At 41.5% G+C, this 18,171-nt stretch overlaps 1 protein-coding gene across 4 annotated transcripts in view; it reads left to right on the top strand.

Annotated features, from left to right (window-relative positions):
- Positions 1-18,171, top strand: part of NBEA (neurobeachin) — a 1,608,295-nt gene that overhangs the window by 293,715 nt on the left and 1,296,409 nt on the right. For all 4 annotated transcript variants that reach the window (XM_069205539.1, XM_069205537.1, XM_069205538.1 and 1 more), the window contains exon 8: positions 10,522-10,668. In XM_069205539.1, coding sequence (XP_069061640.1) covers positions 10,522-10,668 — 147 coding nt within the window. The remainder of the gene's footprint in view (positions 1-10,521; positions 10,669-18,171) is intronic.

The raw sequence follows: 18,171 nt of genomic DNA, 5'->3' as shown, positions 1-18,171 counted from the left end.
TGCCACTTGCCACCAGTTTGGCCATATTTCAGAGCTGCAACATCACTGGAGTGCCCAAAAGCACAAGGTGTGAAATACTCAGAGACATGGCCAAGGTAAGAAAGGCTGAAAGACGACCACCACTGAACAAGACACACAAGCTGAAACGTCAAGACTGGGCCAAGAAATATCTCAAGACTGATTTTTCTAAGGTTTTATGGACTGATGAAATGAGAGTGAGTCTTGATGGGCCAGATGGATGGGCCCGTGGCTGGATTGGTAAAGGGCAGAGAGCTCCAGTCCCACTCAGACGCCAGCAAGGTGGAGGTGGAGTACTGGTTTGGGCTGGTATCATCAAAGATGAGCCTGTGGGGCCTTTTCGGGTTGAGGATGGAGTCAAGCTCAACTCCCAGTCCTACTGCCAGTTCCTGGAAGACACCTTCTTCAAGCAGTGGTACAGGAAGAAGTCTGCATCCTTCAAGAAAAACATGATTTTCATGCAGGACAATGCTCCATCACACGCGTCCAAGTACTCCACAGCGTGGCTGGCAAGAAAGGGTATAAAAGAAGGAAATCTAATGACATGGCCTCCTTGTTCACCTGATCTGAACCCCATTGAGAACCTGTGGTCCATCATCAAATGTGAGATTTACAAGGAGGGAAAACAGTACACCTCTCTGAACAGTGTCTGGGAGGCTGTGGTTGCTGCTGCACGCAATGTTGATGGTGAACAGATCAAAACACTGACAGAATCCATGGATGGCAGGCTTTTGAGTGTCCTTGCAAAGAAAGGTGGCTATATTGGTCACTGATTTGTTTTTGTTTTGTTTTTGAATGTCAGAAATGTATATTTGTGAATGTTGAGATGTTATATTGGTTTCACTGGTAATAATAAATAATTGAAATGGGTATATATTTGTTTTTTGTTAAGTTGCCTAATAATTATGCACAGTAATAGTCACCTGCACACACAGATATCCCCCTAACATAGCTAAAACTAAAAACAAACTAAAAACTACTTCCAAAAATATTCAGCTTTGATATTAATGAGTTTTTTGGGTTCATTGAGAACATGGTTGTTGTTCAATAATAAAATTAATCCTCAAAAATACAACTTGCCTAATAATTCTGCACTCCCTGTAGACTTTCGGCACTCAGAGGGTTATCTTATCAGAGGAGTTTCTGTATCATATAGTCCCTCTACTGGATTTGGATCTTAGGGATGTGTAGAAGGTTTTTTGTGTTAAGTAAATAACAAAAAATGAAAGCCATTTGCTGTTCTTCATCTTCACGGAAATTCACATGTGGGTCCAAAATGTTTAGTTGATCACTTTGGCCAATTATCTGGTGTCTGTGACTGGTATGCCAGACCTGGTCTGCTAGCAAAATAATGTGATTTACAAAATATATCAGGACAGATTCACGAAGGTATTTATGACTCGCGGAAGTATTATAATGAGAATACTCCTTTAAGTAACCTTTCATATCTTTGTGAATCAGCCCCAAAATGTCCAACTTCCATTTAATAAAAGTGCAAAGAGGGTACAGTTCTATCCATTTGTGCAAACAGCATATGAATATTTCCTGAATTGTCCCATTTTATTCCCATTATATGGTTTACAATGGCCTTTTAGAGAATGTAAAAGAGTACTACAGGAGTACTTATTTATGTTCTCCAAAATGCCTTTGGACATCTGCCCCCCACAATGTGTTTGACCAGACAGTTCAGGAACATGACTGGCTATGGTGTACGTCAATCTAATTTGGATTTAACAAGAAGTTGTTGCCGAAATTATCAGAAAGTATGCCTTTTTCATTGTATAGAGACAATATGTTTATCTTGTCTGACAGAATAGAAGTGAGAGTAATGCAGCCTTTCTCTTCACTGATCAGTGTCACAGTGGTATTACAATGTTAGTTGTGACTAAATCACATTTGCCATATTACTCCACATTAAAAACAAAAAAAGTTTGAAGACCTTTTGGGTCCTAAGAGGGCTGCTGGTGTTTAGATCACAGCTGTGCCCCTATTGCTTAGCCACTTGGCCATTCCCTGTGCCGGTAAGCTATCCTGGTCATGGATTTGAGGTAGACATTTGTGTGCTCTGAGGCGTGTGATGAACAGAGTTCAGCAGTGGCAGGAAACACCTTGGAGCCATGTGAAAAGTGAATACGAATAGAATAGAGAGAACTTCAACATAAATAGAAGTATGCTGGATCCTGTCAGTCCTGGTAAAAGCGGTGTTGATGAGCAAGCCGAAGAGCGCTTTTGTTACTTTAATCTGGGTGCTGATTTCACATTGAGGCTTATGTGGAGCTTTGAATGATGCATTAGGAAGTTAACTTTTGTTGACAGTCCCTGCTAGGTTCCCCTGCTGATAGGGGGCCCCTACTCTGCCATTTTCTTTGAAACCCTAAGGCTTCATGTTAATGGCAATTAGGTCTGTAAGAAGGAAGGGGCAAGAAAACTTTAACACACCACACCACAAGTTGTCTGAAGATACTAAGGGAGATTTATCCACCTAGTTGCCAGATAACTCAACTTTGACTCATTGTGAAATGGCCTTGATGCTTTGCGTTGCTGCACTGCACAGCAGTATGAGAGAGGCAACTTATTTTATTAAGGCTGTAGTGAAGAAAAAATGTAAAGGCGTATCTATAAGAGTGCAGGCGGTAGAACAGAAGATGAAAAAAGCAGAGGATGCAGGTGTTGATTGGGTGCACCTTAGAGCATGATGGGAGGGTGAAGGAGATGTCAACTTAATCCAATGCAATAGGAGCAATGGAACTGGAGGAAAAGGTTGAGCCTTTGGACAGTGGTGAGTGGAGGGGGGTGTTACCAGTTCTGCCCCAAATTGCTGATGAAAATCCTTCTGGTGGTATTGGAGAAATACTGGTTGAGCTCCTAGGCCCGCAGCAGGGTTCAAATTGGGTTATTGTTGTGAAGTCCTATTGCCTTTGGCCTAACTTGAGGGGGGGAAAAAAGCAGATGGGCTCAGTGCTACAATGCTGGTCGTAACGAAATCCTCAGATATGAGGCCACATTTTGAAAGCAGCAAACTGAGAAAAGTGTTGAATAGCAATTTGAAGATATTTGTGTTGTTTCCCAATTTCAGCCCTCACACTATGCCAGAGGAAGGAGCAGATGGAAATGAGGCAAGAACTTGCCAATAGAGGTATGGTCACGACCATTGGCAACTTCATGAAACTGAGAGTTCAAGACCAGGGCAAGAGAAACCTGTTCTCCTATGTGGATTCAGCGGAAGCATTCCTGGATTGGTGTGGTCAGGCTGTAGATTGACCTTTTTCGTGTCCATGGCTTGATGTGTAAAGACCCTGTGGTGGATCTGCAGAGTGCAGTTGTTACTCATTTTAAATGCATGGAGTCAGGAGTTTGCTTCTCCAGGGAAGGATAGGGAAGAATTTCTTAGAGTAGCTTGATTACAGCTGTTCCTTTGTGTCTCTGTTATGCCTTTCCCCTGAGGCCTGTAATGGGGCATGGGGAAGGATTGGGAAGTATAGGAGTTTCGCTTTGGGAATTCCAGTAGTGTATTTTCTTATTTACATTTCGTTCATCTATATTCTTTGGACAGGTGCGATTAATTGCTATTATGATATCATGCTATTGTGGATTTACATGTAGTTGGGCCATTAACCACACACATGTCTATCTAAAAAACAACTAATCTGCAACATTGGCTATGACTGAATTTTTTTTTCAGTTTGAGGATCAATATTTCCATCAGATCCGCAGTACTTCATGGGCAGTACGTTCGCGCCAAGTTTAGCTTGCCTCTATATTTACGATTTTGAAAAACAACATATTCTGCCATCCACTAATCCTTTTCAGAATCACATTAAGCTTTGGTGGCATTATATTGACGACATATTAATTGTGTGGCAAGGACCTTTGACTGATGTTGTTCCTTTTACTGAATGGATCAACACTCTTGATCTTTATTTGAAATTCACTTCTGCAGTTTCTTCCACACAACTACCTTTTTTAGATCTGATGATCAGCATTGACAATGGTAAACTGTCTACGTGTACGTACCACAAACCAACAGATCGTAACAGCTTGCTCCTTTATGATAGTCACCACCCTAAATCCCTGCGTGATAATTTACCCTTTGGCCAATTTTTTCGTCTAAGACATAATTGCAGCTCACCGTGGGCCTTTGAGACGCAATCTAGGGACCTTCAATGCAAACTCTATGAGCGCCACTATCAACCTAAAATTGACAATCTATCCCGTAAGAGAGCTAGAAATAACAATCGGGATGCTCTTCTGTCAATGTTCCGAAGGGGTCCACAGACCCGTCTGACATGTGTGTCCACATTTACCCCATTATCAAATCGCATAAAAAACTGATCAACAAAAGATGGTCAATTCTGGCGAGTGGTGGTATGGACATCCCCAAACCTCTATTCGCATTCAGACGCACTGCTAACATCAAAGACATGATCGTCCATGCACGTCCATTAGTAAATCACGACGACCCTGTGGAACCTCCCTCCAGTCATGGGACATTATCCATGCGGCCAGTGTAATGTCTGTCCACTGACCAAACAGCTTGAGACACTTGATCTGGACCCTGTAGGAAAATGGCACCTTAGGAAACATAACAATTGTAATACCCGTAACTGTGTTAATATGATCACTTGTCCATGTGGGTTACGTTACACTGTTATGACCACTAGACCAGTTAAAGTACGAATCAATGAGCATCGGAGTAACATTAGGAGTGGTCATGTTACTATCAAACTTTGCACACACTTTTTGGGGGGCCCGTCAGACATTGCAGCGCCAGTCTGACGAGGAGCATTCTTGATGATAAGGCAAGGCATCCATTGGGATGTGTGAGGGCTCTTGCTCCAAAAGAATCAGGTTTCCCTACTTTTCTATCCTGGAACAGTGTACTCTATTGGTTCTAATGAGTTACTATATTGGGGGTCTGTGCACTGGACCATAATAAAATCCTCCCCGTCCCTTCTTTGTTGTTTCATCTATATTCTTTGGACTGGTGCGATTAATTGCTATTATGATGATATGTTATTGTGGATTTACATGTTGTTGGGCCATTAACCACACACATGTCTATCTAAAAAACAACTAATCTTTAGAGTTATCACAAACTGTGCCACAATATAAGGTTGAATATTATCATTCTGTTTTTGTTTGGCATTGTGTTAGAGCAGCATTCAATTCATCAGAAGGAAATGGGAAAACTATATTCATTTAGCTCTTTTTTAAGTCCTTGACTAGACACCTGTTGTTTCCAATAAACATTGAGTCAGCAGTCACCTGCTTGCTCATGATTATATGGCTTTGTCTATCTAAGTTGTCGGCTCTTGATTCATTGGCTTTCCTCCCTGTTATTGTGTTTGTCCCGCCAAGGAGCATTTTGGTGATTGGATGAGTTTTGGCCTTCCACAGCATACTTGAGGGACTCTTTTTTCATTTAGTTTTGGGCACTCTATGGTAATGCATGTTTTTCCTTACTTTCTCCCATTTAAATCTCCACAACATACCACAACTGGCCCGCCTGGCTTTTTTTTCCGTACCTGCACTCTCTGTTGCTTCCTGCCCCATTCCTGACGTCCATGGTTGATTTAATATTTATGGCTTATTTTTAAAAGGGCCTAGCAGCTGCCAGGTACTACTGGAAGGACACTGGGGTACTTTATCGTACTACATGTGAATTTTTATTTTCTATTTTTCACCATTTTAGTTTACCATTCTAATATGCCTGTCCACCATGTTAGAGCTGTGAATTCTAAGTGGGCGCACACATTTTGACACATGCACGTTCCTATCAAGATGCAAGCTTCACGACGTGGACACGTGCCATCACACATGTGTGCCTTCATTATGCTGCATTGGGCCACCTTGGAACGGACTAGTAGAAAACCTATTCCTAGATCGCCGGACAATGCATGTGTAAGCTACTTCAAGCATGCATTTGCAAACAAACACAGGCAAAGCCACGATCTCAGCTATTTTAAGTCAAGACTTTGACAATGCTTGTACTAGCTCAGCATTTGAAGCAACCACCATCAAGATCTGCCAATGCTGCAAACATACATACATTTAAAGCCGCAAGTAAAATAATAGTAAAACCCCTTTTAATTCTCAGGTTTCATAACACACCTCTGCTATTTCTAAGGACTATAATTGTCTGGTGTTAATGTTACCTAGATTTGTGATACTCGGTTTATTTCCTTTCAGACTATAGAAATTTGAGACTGTCTGTGAAATTAACTGATGACACCCAGGTCAGTACAGATGTCTGTAGCATTACCCGTACTGGGTTTGGACCTAAACCACCATAATAACAGTTAAATCGTAACCTGCCGGCTAACGGGAAAAATCCTTAGATGTTAAAGTACCTTTAACATTTGATACTCATGGACGTAAATTCACCGTGATGCCAGGGGTAGCAGATCCGACAAAATCCCGCCATTTGACCTTTACTTTCACTCACACACTTATAGATACACACAGGTCCACACACTGTGCCTCACATAAACACACTCTCGCGAGCAAGCACGCAGCATACATTTAAAAGCATGTTTTATTTACTTCAGCTGCCAGGGTGGGTTATATGAGGGTCATATTGCAGCTGCTTGTACTCCATTTTAGTCAAATCAATATTGAATGATACAATATTAGTGTAATAAAAAAAAGTTCACGGAAAACAAGCAATGAGGAGCCTCAAACAACGCTCAGAAGGAGTCTCCGCCCCTGTGTTCCTGGCACTGATTCCGTCCTCTCTGAAGCAAGGGTCGCAAGGGACAAGCCAGGGCTCACAACTGCGACCACTGGCAACTCCTGAATAATTCCCATGACAATACTGTAACTACTGTGTACTAGACTGTCAAAAATATACTGCGGGTATTCTAAGTATTGATTTCAGTTAATACTGGCCTTCATGCATACACGAAGGCCATGAGGGCTAGTCCCTCTAATTTCTCACACAGTGGTCAAAACATGATGTCACTCTCATTGCTTCATGTTCCAGCACTAAACCTGAACTGTTATTATTGGAAGCCTTTGCTGAACTATTATCCGCAGTTCATGCATAATGTGAGCTATCCAGCCTTGTGGTTTAGAAAGCAACACCAGTCCACCAATGGCTTGTAATTTCAAGCAATCCATATTTACTGTATACCGGTGTGTTCCAATTAGCAAGCCATATCCCTGATGTAAGGTTAACAGCCTTCCATCCACCCTGACCAGTCTGCTGTATCACTTGCCTGTTATCAAGGCCTTTCTAACTTTTTGCTTTGTGTCTTTTCCTGTTTGCCTTGTTTAATGACCTCTAGTCACACTATACTTTACCAGGAGGTTCTGCAGAGGAATTGCTTTTGCCGCGGTTAGATATACATCAGTATTCATCACAGATTTCTTGACATTGTGAAAATGAAATCCACGTTTTATCATTATGTGTGGCTCCTTTACCTCTAACTCATATGACAGAACAACTTAGAATCTGTGCAGCAGCGTAAAGCGAAATGAGGTGCCCCTCTGGAGTTTGATGAGATACCCAGAGACCTCTGTAGCTCGCATATATTGATTAATAAGCTTTAGACTGAATGGGGACCCCCTGAAGGGTGGGGCCCTCTGCACCACAGGGGTTTTCGGTATGCCCCTGAACATAGGAGCTGTTGTATTGCACATTCTAGGGCTTCTGCATTCACATTGCTACACCACTTTATAACCTTACCTAGAGCAGCTGGTAAGCAGATAAAGTGACTAGAAATTGTCTTACAAACTGGTGCTGGTCAAGAACAGTTGGGCAGTTCGAAATTTGAGCTTCAGTTGTTGTAAATAGGCAACAAATTGTTCCTGTGTGTTGTCTCCATTTATGTTATACCTAATTAGGATGCGCACCATTGACTAATTATACGAATGGGCCCTTTATGAGAGATAGGGAAACGCTACAATGAGCGGAGTAATGCTAAGTTATGCAAATGCTACTGAAAGACTTAGTCACTATCTAGCAGGTAATTAATTTAGAAAACCCATCAAAGTGAATTGTAAGAATAAAATATAGTTTTGCATGCACAGCAGGTGCTAAAGCTGCACATGCATATTATGATAAATTAACATGGTGTGGATTAGCTTCTCTGTAATGAATGGCTTGCAGAGACAAATTACACTCCAGCATTCAAGCAATCCACAGCATCTCTCCAGCTAGTTCTGCTAAATTATTTGCCGAATTAATTCTTTAAGATGTTTAATAGAGTAATATAGTTGTGTTCCCTGACTCTCTTCTGGACACTCCTCGTTTCTCGCTCTTTGCTCGCTTATAACCATTTATAAGCTTCCCTTGCCTTTTTCACTTCCCCATACTTCTGGTCCTGCTGCGTACGGACTGCTCCAAATACTGCCCAAATATTTTTGTATCCTAATTATAAGTCCATGTTTAAAAATACTTTAATATTGTTATCCGCATGATGGAGATCAGTTTGGGTTAACAACACTGGTAATGAGAGCATGGGCCCCTCATATTTTGATTATTGTTACTTTTTTATTGACAGCAGTGATGGACTTGCTGTTTATAGGAATCTTAGGAAGATAAGGTTTTGACAGCCTTTTTATTTTTTATTCTATATGTATGTGTTCCTTTAATTTAAATGTTTGGCTGACTCAGTAATTGCTTGTAAAGCCAATGTGCCTCGGTGTAATTGGATTGGTGATGAGCTTAAGACTTATGATTCATTTCGTGAAGATATTACTGCGCAGGACTAAATTAAGTTCAGCATAAATCTAGTTTGTAATTAGAGGCAGAGAGTTTGAAATGTTATCCCCCTAATGCCTTTTTCTTGCCACTGCTCCCTTACTTGAAAAGGGGGCTTGTTTGAATCTAAAGAAATCCTGGCACTTTGTAAAAACACTTGTTTCCTGCATAAAACTGACCTTAAGATCCTTCAAGAAATTCATAAGGCATTCTGGTATTTAGAACATGCTTTATTGACAGCTATATAGTGTCTGAATTCACAAAGCATACATTTGAACTTTGTTACCAGGCTTCGAAACTCCAGAACCAGGCATCCGGAATACGCCAAGGTCTTTGTAAGTGGGATAACCTTGAAGCTGCTTTGAAAGCAGCCCACTGGCACCCAGTAAATGCCAGAATTTAATTTAAGGTCCTGTCCATCATTCAAAAAGCATACTATTATAAAGGCCCTACTTATCTGCAAAAACCTATGCCTTGCTATATCCTACCACAGCCCTCTGCTCATCATCTTTATCAACTGATAGTTTCAATGGATGACTCAAGGATGCAGATTATTTGGCATACAAGCACCAAGACCCTGGTACATTGTGAGACCACACTTGAGCTATGAACCCAGCAACCACCAGTTTATAAAAACGCTGAAAACTGAGCTGTCGATTGGCCTTAGAAGAAAGATGACAAACAAGGGATTTGGGACAGTTCTGTCATCCTGTCTGACTGGACTCAAGTGTAACTGAAAGGCAACACACAGCACTGTACAAAACTGCAAATAAATAAGTAAAATCATAGCACAGGATTACTGGAATTTATGTTTGTGAGGTGTGCCTATGTTTGTCCAGTGTGGTAGCATGTTAGAATTACTGCATCTGTAAGATTTAAATTAAGTGGTGGATTCATGGCTTTCCACTCTGAAATGGCTTGTAAACATAAGTGAACAGCTGCCAACCTATAATTTTGTAGAAATAGATATATACCATTAACATATTTCCCTTCCTTGAAACACAACCATATTTGCTCCCAATCAAGTCAGAAATTAGCGGTTCCTAGGGCATGAATAGCAAGGGGGAAAAGGGCGTGTGGAACAATTTGTGAATATGTAAAAAGTTGGAAAATTGCTCCAAATGTGAAAGTAATCCCAAGAGGGCAAATTTCCAAACATAGGCTTATTGAATAGAGTTCTAAGAATATGTTTTTCAGCTACATTTGTGTTAATTACAGTGAAAATGTTTGTTTAGGCTGGTGGTTCTCAACCTGTTGTCCGAGGTCCTCTGGGGTCTTTGAAACCTACTCAACTGGTCCACAAATGTTTTATAAAATTAAATAAAAATACAATTAAACAATTACAATTTAACAAAGTGTATACAAATAAAGAAGCAACATTGAAAATGTGAAAACGTTTTCTCTATTTAATTGTGAATTACACAAAATATGTAAATGTTTGAGAATTTGTTGGTATATTCTTATTTCTGTGTTTTTGTTTATTGATTTAGGGTACAAATCATAGAAATTGCTTAGGCTGGGGTCTTCGGCTTCTAATAATGACTCAGTGGAGGACCCTCCATTCCTGTATTGATTCAGTGGCAGTCCACAGAAGTCAAAAGGCTAAAAGCTGTTGGTTTAGGCTATAGGCTTAGTAGTTTTTGGGTGTATATGTACCAAATGTATTTACCATTATTGCAAGAAATGTATTAGTGGTGTGGAACACTTGAAAAATGTTCTCATTTTTGCAGTTTGACAGAATGTACTTTTATGCCATACATGTTTTACAAATGTGTATTCAAATGTATGTTTTTTCATAGAGTTACGACAAATGCTTTTTGGGATCTTCGGAGACTGCTGATGCCAACAGAGTGTTTTGTGGTCAACTTGGAGCAGTGTATGTATTTAGTGAAGCCCTCAACCCAGCTCAGATATTTGCAATACACCAACTAGGTCCTGGATACAAAGTAAGCTTTTTGTTTGTACTTGGTTCAAGTGTGTCATTTTGTAAAGTGTTATTATTTTAATGCTTTATTGTGTCAGAAATTTCCCTTAGTTTGTTTTTTTCTGCATATGCCTTTCATGCAAGCAAACATTAGCTCTTTAACTTAAGGCTAATCAATGGACTATTTGTTACAATTGTTTATAAGACCAAGGCGGTTGGTATAGATCACTGCAGGAAAAATCAAAAGTGTCAAACTTCAAAGTTAAATAATGAGTCAAACCATTACAAAGCAGATTGAAATATTATGAAGGAGTTACAGATAATGTTTTTCTGCCATGTCATGTGGATTTAACCTTCATTCTGTGGGTATCGAAGGGTCTGTGGTTAAGAAGTTCACCACTTCCACTTATAAAAACATTCACACTGTTTATGTGTGTTTATACTGAAAAATAAGAAAGGAGATATGCTCTCTTTCCCGCTCCCTAGCTCACTTTCAAGTACATTGACTATTAGAGATCAAGGATAGATTTTCTCTCTTGTCTGTCCCCAAATCGTTGTTTTTAAAGGCTTTGAATTCAACAAAGAGCACTGTAAGAGGAGTATTTGGAAAACAGCAAATCAATTTTCATTAGACAAAGTTTGAGCCTGACTGATCAGGCCACAATTTGGGAAATGTTCTAAATATTTTTAGAGTAGTGGAGTTTATTTGAAAGGGGTAAAAACACTGTGACTTTTTAAATTGACTCCATGCTGGTATTTGTAGCCTTATCATGTTATTGTTCCCTTTTTTGATCCTCTCGTTTTATGCCCCATGCACATTTGTGTGTTCCCTTATAGCTGTCTATGGACTCTGGTTTACAATTTACACATAGAAAAGAAATGAAAATCCCCTATTAATTTGCCAGCATCTATACATAACGCATAATTTACCACCTTTTACTTGTCTGAACTGCAGGGTTGCTTTAATTTATTTAGCATACTGCAACCGTTATGTGAGTTTGGATCCGTAATTGTTGTGGGAAATCTGCATGTATAGTGCTATGATATTTGTGACATTTTATAAATATATTTTCCTTTTCTACAATTTCCCGAAAGCTATCATGCTGTATTAATTTATGTGTAGGTTTATAAGTGTGAACAAGTGTTGGAAAAGCATTAGAAATGTTTGTGATTTCCCCAGAGTTTTTATTCTCTGGGTGCTTCCTTGATTTACTTTGCTAAACCTATAGGATATTAAACCCAATTCCTCTTCTTACTAAAATTCTAAGATGTGTGGCGTTCTCTACCATGGAGGACTGGGCACTCTAACTCACCAGTGACTTGGCATCACATTCCAGCCATGTCTCTGAGACTTTGCTGTGAGGATTGTTACGTGCAGGGATGCAGTTATACCATGGCTTTTGTGAAATGTGTAATGACAGCAGTACTTTTTTAATGTATGTTCATTATAGATATCCAATAAGCATAACAAACAAAAACAGAAAGAAGAAAACATTAATTCAAAAGGAGTTCCACCTACACAGTGAGTAAGGGATCTGTTTTTACTGGGTGACATTGTACCCACCGATAAGCCGTAAAAATATGTGGCAACATGTTGTACCTACCCACAATTCACTCTATGGAGAAAACAAGACATCACTGTTGCATAGCATCAAAAGACGAACCGTGTCCCATAGTTGATGAAGACATTGCAGGAAGATCATCATGGAGGGTGGAGATCATCCCTTGCCTCCAAGATCTGGACATATGAGTTCCAAAGGACACCTCCGCTCCCTTTGCTTCCTTGTCTGCGAGCTTTCGCAAGGGCATCTGCTTCTGCATCAACATCTACTTCTGTAGGTGCCCATTTGACCAATAAACAGAGCCAGCACAACTTCGGCGGGGAGGTGTCAGGGAGGGGTGGGGTGTGGCTGGCGATTTCAAGGACATGACAAATTAACGTTTAAACTGTACGAATGCCAAATCAACAAATCTATGTAGGTATTTGTCCCCTTTAGCCCTCATGTGTATTCCCAGTAAACAGGACTCCGGTGTAGGCGGGAGCGTTGTGTTGACCAGTGTGGATGTTACCGCTATTGCGTCTGACCAAGTGTGCACAGCACCGGGCGTTCTCACACCAGTTGGAAAAACCCACATCTGGCGTTCCGCACCTTGGTGTCAAGGAAGCAGTCAGAAACATGCATGCTATCCGTCGAGCATAAGGTTATGTCTGGTGCACATAATTAAATTGTATGAAGCAGAAGCATGGGTTGCCTGATACATAACGGACCTGGGTCAGGGGTTGCTCTCATTGTTTATCTGAGAGTGGCATATGCAAACCAAATGACCAACGTTCGGTTCCGGTGGACAGCTATAAGTTAATAGAGTGGTGTAGAAGGCTGTATTAACCCTAAGTGCATCCCCATGTGTGACGGCCGTGTGAAGCAGAAGGGCTGTGGGAGGTTCTATCTTAAACTGTCCTTAGTGTACTGCTACTGCCCTGTAAACAGCATTATGTTAAAAAGTGACCATTGTGGATACCATAGGAGTCCTTAAGATCTTGAAAAGAGAGAATCAAACCATCTACATAGATGTCCCCCATCTGTGTCATCCTGCTTCTTGCCACCCTTGGGCCCCTGGTTTTGGATAACATTCTAAAGTGCCGCTGTCTGTCACAAAGGAATTATTGAGTAGTATGCTGGTGTTGTCACTTTGCTGTTAAAATACCACAGCCAACAGTAACATGCAACCCTCATCAGGTGTGTCTGGTGGTGGGGACACTGTCCGGCGAGGTGAGCTAGGTGTAGAGAGGTGTCCCATCCAGAGACCTGCCTGTCGCTGTCCGTTCTCAGCAGTGGACTGTACCCATCCAGTGAACTGGCCACTGTAACTACACTAAAGCATAATTTAATTTGTAATTAGGGGCCCCCTTCCTGCATAGGTCTTAAAAGATGTGAAAGCACCACACAGCCTCTACCAGAACCCCATATCAATTCCATGAGGAGCTTGTGTACATCAGTGACAAAGCGAACAGGGAGTCTAAAGGTAATGCTGCAAAAAAGTATAATAGGCGAGGAAGGAAAAGCATCTTGAAGATAGCCACCCTACCCACTGGGGACAGAGGTAGCGATGTCCAGAACAGCAGAGATCCACATAAAGAGGACAAGGCGCCACCGAAATTTCAAAGAGATCGGCATGATTGTGATATATCCTGATACTCAGTGTGTTAATCTGCCACACCCACCTGGACTGGGGTAGTTCCCCGTCTTGGTCCGGGATCTGGCGTTTAGAGAACATGCAGGATTTGGGCCAACTAACTCAAAGCCCCAAGTATGCTCTAAAATCCTACAGGGCATCCATAAGGCCCAGAAGTGAGGACCCAGTGTCCCATAAATGTACAAGAGCATCATCCGTGTATAGGGAGAACACATGGTGTAGTCCCTGTGACTCTATGCCCAGTAAGTGTTCAAGAAGTCGTAGTGCACAGGCAAGTCGATCCATGACTAGGGCAAAAATGATACCTACAGCACTTAAGTGCACGTCTGTGAAACACATGCACACCTGTATCATCCATCAAGCCCATCATGACGAGAAAGGGACACATCTCTGGCTATGCCACTCCATACCACAACACACCACACCACACCACACTCCATTCCTTTCCTTATAGGTCTCTTTTACAATCACACATTGCTTCTAGCTTGTAATCACTTCTGAAGACAGCAACAAAGCTATTGTGCCCAACCTGTAGCTGTCATGTATTATACCAATTTAGATAAAAATAAAAATTAACCTATAGAAAGAAGCAAGCTATGATTTATTTTGGCATGAATTGTGCCTGGATCGGAATACCATTTAGGATGTTTGAAGCACGAAGTGGCCTATGGCTTTGGCGGGCCATTAAGAAGTATACAAAGGTAGGACACATTGTCACCAGTGTAAACATTTCATTAAGTTTCTTAAGCACCCTAGACTTACAATATTCTGTAACTCATAAGTAACAACAAATTGAAAAAGGTAACACAAATGTAATAGTAGTCTTATTAACTTCAGACGAAATAGCAAATATGAATTGATTTTCATAGTGTTAGCTACAACCATTTCGGAAATCCAAATTAAGTATGAATATTTATTTACTATTATGGGATATATATTGTGCAGCAGTACTCTATGGAATCAATGTAGCTTTCTAAGATGAATGCACAATTATTTATACACACGTTTTTGTATCATCCTGCATGCTCACGTATGCATCATGACGCTGCTGTGGCTGCGTGGTGATGTACATTTGCCTACACATCACGATATGCCAGCCATTTTGCTCTTTTTAATTTATTTTTCCAAGATGGCAGGCATCAATATTGAAGTAGTAAATTAAAAGATATATGCACAAACGGTAGGTACCTGACTTTCCATCTTTTTTTAAAGAACGCAACCTGGGTTTTTTGTACAATGGAGGAGTCAAAGAAAGATTGCTGGAAACGGCCAACACAGGCGAGCAGCAGGAGCAAAAGTGGGGGAATGTAAATGTAGGTAAAAAAAGTCCAAACAGGGAGGGTCGGTAAAGCAGTGGGGGTTGGGAGGCTCCTGGAGGAAGCGTCATAGGGGAGAGAGAGTAAGAAAACATATGCACTTCATTGGAGTGCCAAAGGCAAAAGAAAAAAACTCACTGAAATGATACAATTCATTCAGTGAAAAGAATGTTAAAGAAGCTGTGCTGCAGAGGTAGGACAAACACAAGAAGAGAAAGAAAGGGTATCAAAGAAGAACCAAGCAAATGAGATTGACAGGAAAGTCAGCTAATGATGAGCAATGTGCCAACCCAAAGCACTCCATGGGCCTCATTACGAGTCTGGTGGTCACTAGACCGCCAGACTCACGGATGGCGGACGGACCGCCTCCAATGCGGCGGTCCGAGTACCACAATGCAGCCCTGGCAGTCAGTCCGTCGGGGAACTGCCAGCTCTGCCGGGATCTCCGAGGTGGTGGTGGTGGTGGAGGTCCTAATCCCCCAGGGCTGCGCTGTAAGCAGTGCTGCCCTGGGGATTACGACACCCCTTCTCTGCCAGCGATTTCATGGCGGTAGCACCACCATGAAAAGGCTGGCAGAGAATGGGTGCAGAGGGCCCCTTGGGGGCCCCTGCACTGCCAGTGCACCTGGCATGGGCAGTGCAGGAGCCCCGCTGGCCAGCACCCTTGCAATGTTCTGTGAACATTGCGAGGGTGCTGGTGCACCCTGCTCGCTACAGCATTGCTGCCGGCTTGATTACGAGCCGGAGACAATGCTTTAGACTGTTTCCCGCTAGGCCCGAGTTCCTGCCCACTGACCTAGTGGGAGAATCTTAATGGGGCCGGTGGGAGGTAGTCTGTGTGGTAGCAACCTCCCCGTCGGAAGTTCGGCGGACGGTAAAAACATTCTGCCGAACTCATAATGAACCCCTATATGCATCTAATTTAATGTATTTGAGTAAGAAGGTCTTCTTCAACTGTCCGCTAAAGCAATCTGTGGGTGAGACATAAAAAGCAGAGAAAGGCACTATAAGGATGGAACTTCCTAGAGTTTGGTGCAATATTAAATAAGCTTTCCTGTTTCATAATTAGCAACATTTGTATACTCGCTAATCCTATCCCTGAATTAGCTTTAAATAGAATTAATAAAGTCTTGCATTTCATTCTGAGATTTGTTCATTAACTGATTGCATTGCCTTTCTACCTTATAAGCTTGTTTGTAGGCCCATAAAATGAGGCAACATGGTTGGGTGAGGATTGATATATGACTATAATGTGGTTACTCTTTTCTAAACAACTAAGTCATCAAGGACCTGCAGCAGTGAGATAAAGAGGCACAAGCTGTGGGTTTCTGAACAGAAAATTGGGGCCCAGCACTTGTTCTTTTACAAATTGCATATAATGTTGACAATATAACTTATTTACAAGAGGTCAGGGGAGACAACTCTTAGACTAGACAAAGTTATTAAGGAGAGATCCAGTTAGAGATGACCTCTGAACATCTATGTTCACTTACACAAATTCTGCAAAAAAAGACGTGTATATGCGAATTTAAAAAAAAAATCCAACAAGAGGTTTTATTCTGTTATTAGGATGAAGTAATATGGCGGTCGGGAGAATGAATAATTTTGTAATTTCGAGAAACTAATGTTCGTGCTCCCCTGTGTTTAATCTGACAGAGGGTTCTTTTAGCAATGGGCGAGGAGAGTTAGTGTGGCCTGTATTTTTGAATGAAGTTATTTGAGCTTTTAATCTCATAAAAGGGGAGTGGCTGTAATCCTTAGAAGTGCCATTTTGTTTTCCATTTTTTTAAATTCTTCATGTGGATCGGGTTTTCTATTTATTGTTTACATTTATTGTTCAAATGTACACAACTTTCTATTGTGTTGATGCTTGTGTTGCGTTTAATTGGTTGAATAAGTTAGCCTGAATGCAACAGGCAGTACAATCCACAGACAGGAGTTGGAAGCATGATTAAATATGACGTTCTTGCTTCACTGGCAACAGAAACAACAAGGGATTTAAAATATATGCTCCCCGAGTCGCTGTCTGCTAAAATTAGACTGCCTCCTGAAAGTCTCGGAAACAGGAGTCGAAGTTTGAAAGGAAAATGCTGACCTTCTCCCCGTTTAGAAACACTGACCGTGACCAGCCCCTGAATCCTCTCGCTGCACACAGTAAACAACGCGTTCTTTATCAAGACCGAAGTTTCCGAGCTTTACAGGACCTGACATCGCTACTGTAACTTTACATTTATTTTGCTACTTTGTAGTATAATTTAATGAACCTATATCGTTGCAGCAGTTTAGGTCTGCTTGCAGTTACAGAATAATTCGAGGATGTGTAAAAGATTATTACCAACTATTGCTTTCTTTCCCATGCACAATACAAGAAACATTTGAAGATCTGTTTGTAAAGTGCAGGGGCGCCACTATGGCAGCAGGAATCTTTAGATGGAAGGGCCTGGCCACTTCCATCAGGGGGCTCTGTCCCCCACCACGCTTGCGTATTGTCACATAAATCGGTAGACTAGGTCAAGCTCTTGTAGTAAGTGCCTTGCCATGTAAGGTGGTACCTAGGAGAGACAGGGTTTGCAGCCCTGGATGCACCGTGCCCCATAGCCTCTGTAGGGAGATGCGTCTTTTTGGAGAGGTGTGCGCATATCTTTGTGCTATTAAAAGCTTTGTACTCTGGTAATTAATAAAGGATTCAAGGCTTCACTGTGAACTGTTTTTTCCATAACCAGTATTGCGTACCAGCACATTTTAGAGGGGGGGGGGGGGGGGGGGGATGGGGGTCACACCAGGATAGGTATTATGAGTCCCACAGTGATGTACATAGCTTTGACCGCAACATGGGTACTTCCCGCTCTGTTCTTCGGCCTGCACACATAAGTGAGTATGTTAGCAAAAGAACAACCTCGCAAAGAGATTTTTGTAGGGAATAGTGAGGAGCTGTGCCCATGACCACCTGAGACACTACACACACCCACCTTTCTGTTCTTTAATAATCAGTATTTATTTTGTGGTGAACTAAT

The sequence above is a fragment of the Pleurodeles waltl genome, chromosome 8 (assembly GCF_031143425.1).
Source record: "Pleurodeles waltl isolate 20211129_DDA chromosome 8, aPleWal1.hap1.20221129, whole genome shotgun sequence".
NCBI classification, from domain to species: Eukaryota; Metazoa; Chordata; class Amphibia; order Caudata; family Salamandridae; genus Pleurodeles; species Pleurodeles waltl.
The sequence above is the reverse complement of the archived record's forward strand: the minus strand, read 5'-3'. Positions and strand labels throughout refer to the sequence as shown.